The sequence below is a fragment of the Somniosus microcephalus genome, chromosome 24, assembly GCF_052327205.1.
Source record: "Somniosus microcephalus isolate GS21.2 chromosome 24, FLI_Smic_1.0, whole genome shotgun sequence".
Classification (NCBI taxonomy): domain Eukaryota; kingdom Metazoa; phylum Chordata; class Chondrichthyes; order Squaliformes; family Somniosidae; genus Somniosus; species Somniosus microcephalus.
The window spans coordinates 20,654,854-20,666,337 of NC_141010.1; the positions used below are offsets into that span (position 1 = coordinate 20,654,854).

Consider the following 11,484-nt stretch of genomic DNA (forward strand, 5'->3'; position numbering starts at 1 on the left):
TCCATTCTCTGCACATTTGCAGACATTGTGGTCACAAAACCTGTCAAAGCCTCCTGCCCTTCTTCCTGCACCTCCAGGAACGCCCTCTTTCTGGATGGCCCCCAACGCTCAGTGTCTGCATGCAGCTGAGCAGAGCTGGGAGCATCCTGCGCCCTCCGGCAAGGAGTCTCCACTGCTGTCCTGTTTCCACCATCTCCTCTTGCTCACTTGTGAGTTGTGACACACCAGGTGACAACACTACTCTATCTCGCGTCCTCTCTAGGAGGGATGTCAATGTAGACTTGGGTCCTCATGGCCCCACTGCTGTGCAACAAGTGTCCGTCTCTGCGCTGGTGCTGGGTGTGCTTATGTCTGGTGACGGTGCATCCTCAGAGGCTGGAGGCTCCTCTGAGGAAATGTTTTCCTCTTCCTTCTGGATAGTGGTGGGGGCTCTTGATGGACCTGTGGGAGAGTAAAGAGATGAGTTAGAGATGTCATATCAAGAATGGGTAATGATACCATTATGCACATGATGAACATTCACTGGCTGCTGACATCAGTCCCCATATCAGTGACTGCTGTATGCCATGTAGCTGTCTGAGATGTAATTCTATCACCAGGTTGCTGAGATGTCCCCCTCTCTCCGTCTCCCACCTCCAGCTGCTCTGCAACTCCTGATACTTCCAGGGTGACCTCCTCTGCTGCAATAAGGTTGCCAATGATGGAACGCCACCTCCAGTGGCTCTCTTCTTCTGCAAGGAGGGAAATAAGAGAAGTTTGAGTGAGAATGATGGAATGAGTGTAAGGGATGGATGGGTAAAATCTTTAGAGGGCGACTATGGTGTAGTGGGGGTGGCAATGCTAAATGGCCTCCTTGTGTGTTGTTAGTTGGTATGATTGCACTAGGATGAGGATGACTGTGAGTGGTGGTTAGTCAGATGGGGATGTGATAATGTAGATAGAGAGAGAGGGATGGGTGGATGTGCAAGGTATGTTGGTGTGAGTAATGATGTGCAGGAATAGGCTTGGGAAGGCAGAGTGATGGGGATGTGGTGAGAGGCACAGCAGGATGAAGTTGAGTGTGACTTTGCACTCACCTTTCCTGATCTAATGAGATCATTGAAGCGCTTCCACCACTGCACCCAGCTCCTCCTGACAACATCCCTGCTGTTCACCTCCTCTGCTAACTCCAGCCAGGCTCGTTTGGTGTCCTGAAGACGCCTCTTCCGCCCATCAGAAGGGAAGAGGACCTCCCTGTGTGTTCTCACTCCCTCCACTAGCATATGGAGGGAGTCATCTGAGAACCTGGGTGCAGCCCTCTGCCTCTGTGCAGTCATGTTTCCAAGTGTTTGCAATACTCCAATGTTACAGTACCGTGCCTGCACACTCCTAGATGAACCTTCAAATGCAATGTGGCCATGGCTCCTTTAAATATCCCAGCTGAAAACATGTCATCGATGATGTCATCAGACCCGCACCTTTTATTAGGGCCGGGTAACATGCAGGGCGGCCTTAATAGGTGCCATTAAGGGAAAGTCGATCTCAGGAGTGGAATGAAATGAGGAACAGGGTCACGACCCGCCACGCTGATCGCCTGCACCCAACCCGCCTAGGTACATAAAATTCCGGCCTAGGTGTTTATTTGTTTCTATAATGTCTTAGAAAGAAAAGAAAAAGACTTGCATTTATATAGAGCCTATCACAACCTCAGGACATCCTAAAGCTCTTTACAGCCAATTTGCACACAGCAAACAGCAATGTGATAATGACCAGATAATCTGTTTTAGTGATGTTGATTGAGGGATAAATATTGACCAGGACACCAGGGAGAACTTCCCTGCTCTTCTTCGAAATTGTGCCATGGGATCTTTTGTGCCCATTTCAAGTTTTCCTATCTCAAATTTATGTGCGACACACAATGGGAGAAAGTTACATCTGCTTGGTTCCATTCCCCATCTGATAGACTTCAACTCCATCTTCCAAATGGCAGTGAACAAAGTAGATTTTTTTCTTGTAAAACATTGTCGAGCTGACACATGGATTGTAAGGTTGAGGCCAGTTGGAAAGACTGATAGTTGACACTTATACAAGATGACAGGTTGTGAAACAGTTTTCGGGTCCTGGGCCAACTCAACAATAGAAGCAGATGCAGGTTATCTTTCTCTAGGTGGTGTCAGAACTATCGTTCTCAGTGCTACTGAAGTGTCTTAAGCAAATTTTAAACTTCATGCAATAGCAAAATACTGCGGGTGCTGGAAATCTGAAACAACAGAAAATGCTGGGAACACTCAGCAAGCCAGGCAGCACCGTGGACCGTTCTGACGAAGGGTCATCGACCTGAAACGTTAACTCTGTTTCTCTCTCCACGATGCTGCCTGGCCTGCTGAATGTTTCCAGCATTTCCTGTTGTTGTTTTCAACTTCATGGTTTAGCTTAACAGCTTTATAAATAATTGAGAATCACTAAAACTGGTGCAATTTTAATTGTAATATCAACTTTGAAATTGGTTTTCCAGCCACTTTTTAAAATGTAAATGGACAAGATATTTCAAACTACTATAAGAGGCAGGTCGATGCTATAAGTTGGTAGCAATTAGAAAAATTCATCCCATGCATTTAGAATATAGCGTCAGAAATTCTGAGAATCAGTCTAAGTACATTAGTTCCATTATTAACCCCTTGTTTACCCCAGAATTCAGTCGGGCTTTAGGAAGCTGCGATCCCGCAGTGCCCAAATATGGGCCACAAACATCGGCAACTCCATTTATTGTTTTTTAAATTATAATCACAATATGTAATTTCAACTTGAGTAAAAGAAATAGAACAAATATCTTCCCTCTCTTCTGTGATCCCTCTGTAAGGCTGTTTTCTGCAACCTGATGACGGGCTATCCTTATCACTATCTACAGAAGTACGTGGGGCAAGTCAGAATTGCAAATGAAGGTAATATTTATTAGCCGCCACTGCTGCATTACTTGAAAAGAGTACAGTTTCAGTCAAAGCCTATAAGCAATGAAAAGCCTGGTATAATCTGCAAATGATCCTTCAACTGTCTTACACCTGCCATTGGGATTGCAACTGCATCTCTCTGAATCATCTCAGGATCTTTAGTTGCTTGCTTCCAACTCCCCCTTACAATTCTGATGAGGTCCATCTTCTGCAACCTCCGTCTTGGCTGGAAATCCCCTGTGCCCCACTTTTGGGCTGTGCAGCTACCCGGATCCATGGCACGATTCCCTGAATCCCACAGCCAGGCTTGGTTCCTTGACGGAGGCCCCTTCATATTAATTTTCCCTGGATTTAATTTCAGACCTTTTCACTCACTCTGGATTATTTCTACCCAATCACTGTCTGTCTGTCCTTAGGGTGATTCTCCAACAATCTCTCCTTGCTCTGATTGTATGTGCTGAAACTCTCACGTGTACTCGGTCATTCTGAACTGCAGCTCTAAGCTTCCGAGAAGGCCCAGCCACTGAATTCCCTTAGCCTACTCCCATTCGCAGTAGCGAGGCTGAGTTTTTGGAAGTCCTTCGTTGGCCCTCTTATATATAGATGTCATGATTGGCATCTGGGCCAACCACTCAGGGGGATGGAAACACCTCCCTGAACAGTGGTTTCCTATCTCAGAGGTTCCAGCTGTGGACTTCCAGTGCAGAACTCAAGGAGCTGCTGATGTTCAGGCGGGTTCCCGTTATAGCTTCCTCTCCCTCAGACAGTTCTTTCAGGGACTTCAATATTATAAATTGAACTATTATCTTTTGTTTATCTAAGTAGAAATTTAATCTAATGGCAGTATTATGAATTAAGAGTAAGGGGTTTAGCATCTTTGAAAGTAGATAAATCACCAGGCCCGGATGAAATGTATCCCAGGCTGTTAAGAGAAGCAAGGGAGGAAATAGCGGCGGCTCTGACCATCATTTTCCAATCCTCTCTGGCTAATGTTGTACCATTGTTTAAAAAGGGAGAAAGAGATAGACTGAGTAATTACAGGCCAGTCAGCCTAACCAGTGGGCAAATTATTGGAAAAAATTCTGAGGGACAGTATTAACCATCATTTAGACAAGATTAAACAAGGACAGTCAGCATGGATTTGTTAAGGGAAGGTCGTGTCTGACTAACTTGATTGAATTTTTTGAGGAGGTAACAAGGAGGGTTGATGAGGGCAGCACGTTTGATGTAGTCTACATGGATTTTAGCAAGGCTTTTGACAAGGTCCCACACGGCAGACTGGTCAGAAAAGTAAAAACCCATGGGATCCAAGGGAAAGTAGCAAGTTGGATCCAAAATTGGCTCAGTGGCAGGGAGCAATGGTTAATGGTCGACTGATTTTGTGACTGGAAGGCTGTTTCCAGTGGGGTTTGGCAGGGCTCAGTTCTAGGTCCCTTGATTTTTGTGGTATATATCAATGATTTAGACTTCAATGTAGGGGGCATCATTAAGAAGTTTGCAGATGATACAAAAATTGGCTGTGTGGTTGATAATGAGGAAGAAAGCTGTAAACTGCAGGGAGATATCAATGGACTGGTCAGGTGGGCAGAAAAGTGTCAAATGGAATTCAATCCGGAGAAGTGTGAGGTAATGCATTTGGGGAGGGCTAACAAGGCAAGGGAATACACAATAAATGGTAGGATACTGAGAAATGTAGAGAAACAGAGGGACCTTGGAGTGCATGTCCACAGATCCCTGAAGGTAGGACAGGTAGACTAGGTGGTTCAGAAGCCATACGGGATACTTAGCTGAGGCATAAAATATAAAAGTAGGGAGGTTATGCTTGAACTGTATAAAATAGTTAGGCCACAGCTAGAGTGCTGCCTACAGTTCTGGTCACCACATTACAGGAAAGATGTGATCGCACTGGAGAGGGTACAGAGGAGATTTACGAGGATGTTGCCAGGACTGGAGAATTTTAGCTTTGAGGAAAGATTGGATAGGCTGGGGTTGTTTTCTTTGGAACAGAGGAGGTTGAGGTCAGACTTAATTGAGGTGTATAAAAATATGAGGGACCTATATAGAGTGTATAGGAAGGACCTATTTCCCTTAGCAGAGAGGTCAATAACCAAGGGGTATAGATTTAAAGTAATTGGTAGAAGGATTCGAGGGGAGTTGAGAAGAATGTTTTTCACCCAGAGGGTGGTGGGGGTCTGGAACTCACTGCCTGAAAGGGTGGTGGAGACAGAAACTCTTATCGCATTTAAAAGTACTTGGATATGCACTTGAAGTACCGTAACCTACAAGGCTATGGACCAAGAGCTGGAAAGTGGGATTAGGCTGGATAGCTCTTTGTCAACTGGCATGGACACGATGGGCCGAATGGCCTCCTTCTTCGCTGTAAATTTCTATGATTCTATGATTCTAGAATTCTCAGCCAGTGACAATATCTATGTGTTTACACACTTTGGAAACGAATGAGGCTAACAATCCAAATAGGTGTCTTGAGTCAAAATTGGGGTCAAAGAAATCTCCCCTGTAACAGTAATAGCTTCTTTGCTAAATGTTGGCGAAGTTTGTGTCAATGTCCCACCTTTGTACAGTTTGTATACTCTGCCTCTTACCCAATCACTGCTTGGAAAATGTAACACAAGGTGGGTAATTTTAACCCCTAAGAACAGGTGGATTTGGACTGATGGGAAGTAAAAATTGTAACAATTTCAAACCCCGCCCACTTCCAGTTTTAATGGAGGCGGGGCCAGGAGCAGACAACCAATCCGATCTCAGTCTCAGGAGAAGGGTCCGTCATTGAAATCTTCTCAGGCGGCTGCAAACCTCCATTTTTGCATTGTTATTTTTAACTAATTTTGGCCGGGTTTCCCCGGGACATTTACAGCACTGCTTGCGGGCCAGGAGGAGCAGGCGGGTTCCCTCCAGGCTCAACAAGCGAACTGCTTCACAGACCCTGCGATCGGTCGACCCCCCCTCCCCCATGATCCCCCTCTGAACGCAATCTCCCCCCACGATCTCTCCACTCCCCGCGATCACCCCAGCCACCGCGATCTCCCATTTCCCCTATGATCTCTCGCACATCCCGCGGTCTCCCACCCCCGCGTGATCTCCCTTTCACTGCCCCCCGCCCTCTTGTGACACAAGCTGTCCCGCCTGACAGGTAGCCCTGTTGGGCAGGAAACTTGCAGAAAAACTTTAAAAGGTGTCCTGATGTTAATTTCAGCAGGACGTCTGGCAATCCTCCCCCACCCCCTGCCGCCCTTACCCCTGCTCTCTCCGCGGCCCCGAGTAAATATCGGGGCCAAGATGCATGACATCATTTCTTGTAACTTAGGAAAATGTCTCAGTAAGGACCCTGCTTACAAATCAAACAGCTCTAAATAATTATGATTTACCATTAACAGTCTTTTGTTTATTTCGTTTGATTTCTGGATATTTATGTTTAAACAGCGAGTTCTGACAACGCCACCAAAGAAACTGACCAGGTGAGTTCCCGAATCCAACAGTGAGAGAGTTGAATAACCAATCCTTTAGTTGATATAAAAGAAAGAAAGACTTGTATTTATATAGCACCTTTCACAACCACCGGACACCTCAAAGCACTTTACAGCCAATGAAGTACAGTCACTGTTGTGATGTGGGGAACACAGCAGCCAATTTGCGCACAGCAAGGTCTCACAAACAGCAATGTGATAATGACCAGATAATCTGTTTTTGTTATGTTGGTTGAGGAATCCCAGGGATAACTTCCCCTGCGCTTCTTCAAAATAGTGCCATGGGATCTTTTACGTCCAATTGAGAAGGCAGACGGGGCCTCGGTTTAACGTCTCATCCAAAAGACGGCACCTCTGACAGTGCAGCACTTCCTCAGCACTGCACTGGAGTGTTAGGCTAGCTTTATGTGCTCAAGTCCCTGGAGTGGGACCTGAACCCACACCCTTCTGATTCAGAGGCGAGTGTGCTACCAACTCAGCCATAGCTGACACATCTCTCTTAACGTTCCTTAAGCTCTCTAATGCTGTTGGGCCAAGTGAATCCTCTTTGATGACATCAACAGTGTTCACTGTTCATTTTTTTTTTAAAGAGGAAAAGTAAATAAATAGCAATATGCTGAGTCATAGTTGGTTAAATTGAAATCAAGATCAAAATGGAGATTCCCTCTTGGCTGATTGTCAGCAGATATGGTGTGGAATTCCAGAATAAACATTCTAATGGCTCTGCTTGTGTTTTAACAGGTCATGAAGGACAGGTTAACAGACCTGACTAGCTTCAAGAAAGGAGAGGAAGAAGGGAGTCATGATGATAATGTGGTAACACTCTCTGTTAACCTGGATGAGCCACTCAAACAGGACACGTGCTCTTCCCAGCTGAACTAAACGTGCCACATGTCTGCCAAACTCTTTATACGAAAACTGTGCTGTTATCATACACACAACAGATTTTGTTGAATGCATAATTAATGCTTTATTGCAAGATAAAGACTTGTAAGATATCCCTTGTAAAGTACACTATACTGTGAAGCTTCCTAGGCAAGAAGAGGCTTCCTTTCAGATTTGGAAAGCACAGAAAGAATCCCTTCTTGTCTGGAGGGCATTGTTACCTGGTCTGCAATCTTGACATTTAATCAGGGCACGAGCCAATCATTGCCTCGCGTGCTCCAAAAATTGAAGTTACTAATTAAGTAAACGGTATGTGTATTTTTTCAACAACAGAAAAACCCTGAATAGATGTGTTTGTGATGGAGGTGTTTGCTGAGAACATCACTTCTTGGTTTCTTTCCATCACATGTGAACTTGTGTCACTTTGTTTTGCTTTATTTAGAGTGCACCCTAGCAAACTCCTAGGTTGGGATAGTGGTAGACAACAGCAACCGAATGTAGACCAGCATTGCCCATGCAGTATAACACCCCGTCCAGCCTTCACCATATGCGCTGATCATTTTATTCTTCACATTGTCACCATTTAGTTGTTGAGGTAATATCCACCAGCATAAAAACTGATAAGCCACTGAGTTGTAACTTGTGCTCCATTTCAATCAGCCTTATTGAAATGCTGTTTTGCTATTGAGAAATGTCAATTTTAACTTTTCCTTCCCCCCCACTCCCGCTCCCGTGCTTGGTGGAGATTGTGACACAGCAATGAACTCGGGAAATGGATGAAAGGGTTCTCAATGAGCAACATCACTTAGATTTCAATTATCGTGAAACCTAATGGCAACAGGAGAGTGCTTAGCACCTAAGCATCAAGTCATTTTCCTGTCATCACAAATCCAGATCAGGGTGTGAAATGTTTCATCAATTCTTAGCAGCAATATGTGGTGCGATCTCCTATCTGAAGAACATGCAACACCCTTAATACGATTTGGGAACACGGTTTTCCCATAGCGACCTTTGAGAGAGTGGACAATTCACTAAAATAACACATAGAATAGCAGTGGTGTGAAGTGCTATGGACTCCTCACGCAGCACGGAGTCAGTAATACTGTAATGGCAGCCAAGGATAAAGCAGAGGTTTGTACTGAGTATATTGTATAGACTTATTTTTAGTTCTATGAAAATACAACTGTACTGGTCAAATAATAAAGAAATGTTCTGGTTATAGTTAGATCAAGACTGCTGGTCTATATAAAACCTCTAATTCCAAATTGATAATTCATTCACCCATACAAACCGATACCTTTCAACAGAAAGCCACAAGGATGACATTAGCTGGCACTGAGGTTTGCTCATCTGATTTATTTCTTCGTGTACTTAAAAGAAATGTAGATGTGTGTCTTGAATAAAGAATACATGAAATGGATGCAGTCTAATGAAGATTTCAGCACTCCAAAATGTGTGTGTCCTTCGCAGCATTCAAAGTGCAGATATTCTCTAACGTACTTTCTGAGATGTTTCTAATGCTGAATGACAGAAAAACACATGAAGCAAAGAATCTTATTTTATTCATATTATTCCTGAAACCACTGTGTGCGATGTTAATGTCTGAACACTTGACACGATTGTATTGTATTACTTTGTCCTCAATTTGAACTGAGGTGTTAATCTATTTATTTTAAATGTTCATAAGATAATAACACCTGCAGTAATTTCTGCTCGAGGCTAATCTTTTACTAAGCTTGCGCCATCTTATAACCATCTTACTTTGGTGCAGAAATATTACTATAGTCTGAGCGCTAACGAAAGAAAGTGTCGAGTCAGGATGCTCCGGGCATCATGAGCGTGGGGCAGGCTTGATGGACCAGCTGGGCTTTTCCTGCCCGTCATTTTTGTATGTTCGTATATTTATAAATGTCAGTCAGATAATTAAAGGCTTTAAATGTAATTCAGTAGAAGGTAGAACCTATGTATGGCTCCAAGAGCTTCTGGTGTTTCACAAAGAGGCCAATTATCAGAGGCATCATGCCAACACAAAAGTGTTAAATTTGATTTCAAAGCATATATTAAATGATTTCTGTTGCCTCTGCAACATGAGTAAGAATCTCTAACCCACAGGAAATGGTTTTCAAATATTGTTAAAACCAGGAAATGCTGTTTATCTGGCGGAGCCAATCATTTCCAAACCACCTTTGAGATGTTTTATAAGTCTCCTGCACTTCTGGCAAAAACAAGTTCAACTGACCACAACATGACCATTGATTGCAGCAAACATATATGCCCTGATAGTTACTGGAGCGGGATTTTCAAACAGGGGGAGTGGGGTGTGATGTGGTCCCCGAACGCTGTGGAGTTTTACAGCGTGCAATTTTTTTTACCAGGTTCCCCACCTGGAAGCCACCCTGGTTGACAGGAATAGCTCTCTGTTGGGTGGGGAACACTGCAGAGGAGGCCACAGCCCTGGAGCAGTAAGTTTTGTGCTGCTCAGGTTAGAGATCACGGGATGGGGGGAGGGTGGAGGATCAGGGTGGGGGGGTGATCACATGGGCTCGGATAGAGATGGGGCAGGTCAGGGAGAGGTCGGAGGGGGTCAGAGAGAAATGGGGCAGATATAAGGGGGTTGAGGAGAGAGATCGGAGGGAGCTATGGGGGCAGTTGGGGGAGAGTCGGTGATTGCAGGGTGCCGGTGATCACGAGGGGGGCTCGGCGATCGTGGGGGTTCGGGGGGAGATCATGGAGGTTGTGTGGGGAGGTAGGTTTACAGGTTAGCTTGCTGGGTTGGGGAAAACATTTCTTCTCCTGGTCCACAAGGAATGCTCTAAATGAACTTACCTGATAGATCTAGCCCTCCTCGCCTCCTTTTACCTGATGGTTTGCTGAGGCCTGGGAAACCTAACCAACTTGTGGTTAAAATAGAAACATTGTTAAATTGGCAGCACACAGCCTCCTTAAGAGCTTTCAATGGCCGGCCCGCCTCCTGGGAACGGAGAGGTCACCTACCCTCGTCCCGCCTCCGTTAAAACCGGAAGGATCAAGGCAGGTTGGGTTCCCGTTGCAGATATTTAACATTTCAACTTCTCACCCGACGCAAACCCATCCATTTTTAGGGGCTAAGATTACCCCCTAATTCTTAATTGGTCTAACGGAAATTAGCAATATAGAATAAAAGTTTCATCAAACCACATTTGTGCTAAATATAAATATCACAACGGGCATGATCATCTAGCAAGCACAGAGGTATCTCAGTTGAGAGGTGTGTAGAAGCACCCTAGAGTGCATCTTATTTTTATATTGTAATATGGGAATAGTGTCTTAAAACAATGTGTAATCTTGGGGTGAACTTGTGCCTTTAACACTCCCAGTACAAACCTTTACACTTCAGGAGCATTAAAGATGATCATTTGTCCCCTTGCCGCAACGACAACTTGCATTAATATAGCATCTTCAGTGTAGAAAACTACCCAAGGAGCTACACAGGAGTGTAATCAGACAGAGATAGACACCAAGCCAAAGAAAAAGGTATTAGGAGGGATGACCAAAAGTTTGCTCAAAGAGGTGTGTTTGAAGGATGATCGTGAAGGAGGCGCAGGAAATAGAGGAGACAGATTTGAGGAGGCAAAGCCCAGGGCCTAGACAGCTGAAGGCATTGCTGCCAATGATGGAGCAAAGGGAGGGGGTAATGCATATGAGGCCAGAGACGGAGCAATGCAGAGTTCTAAGGGGGTATTTATAGGGCTGGAGGAGGACACAGAAATAGGAAGCGATGAGGCCATAAAGGGGTTTAAACCTGAGGATGAGAATTGTAAATCTGAGGCGTTGGATGACCAGGCGCTAATATAGCTCTGTGAGTACAGGGTGATGGGTGAGCAGGACTCGGTGCAGGATGGGACATCAGCAGCAGAGTTTTGAATAAGCTACAGTTTATGGAGGAGAGCATTGGATTAGTCGAGTCTGGAGGTTAACAAAGGTATGGATGAGGGTTTCAGCAACTGATGGACTGAGGCAGGGGGATGGTGTTACAGAGGTGGAGGTAGGTGGTCATTTTAATAAAAAATAACAACAGAAAACGCTGGAAAAACTCAGCAGGCCAGGGCAGCATCCGTGGAGAGAGAAATGGAGTTAATGTTTCAGGTCGAAGACCCTTTGTCAGAACTGGAAAAAAAGCAGGAGAAGGGATAGATTTTAAAGCAAGT

At 44.7% G+C, this 11,484-nt stretch overlaps 1 protein-coding gene across 1 annotated transcript in view; it reads left to right on the forward strand.

Annotated features, from left to right (window-relative positions):
• Positions 1 to 8,717, forward strand: part of LOC147101112 (acid-sensing ion channel 2-like) — a 511,141-nt gene extending 502,424 nt beyond the window's left edge. The window contains exon 10 of the mRNA XM_085966299.1: positions 7,154 to 8,717. Within this exon, the coding sequence (XP_085822425.1) occupies positions 7,154 to 7,294 (141 nt within the window). The 3' untranslated portion in view covers positions 7,295 to 8,717. The remainder of the gene's footprint in view (positions 1 to 7,153) is intronic.
• The last annotated feature ends 2,767 nt before the right edge of the window (positions 8,718 to 11,484 follow it).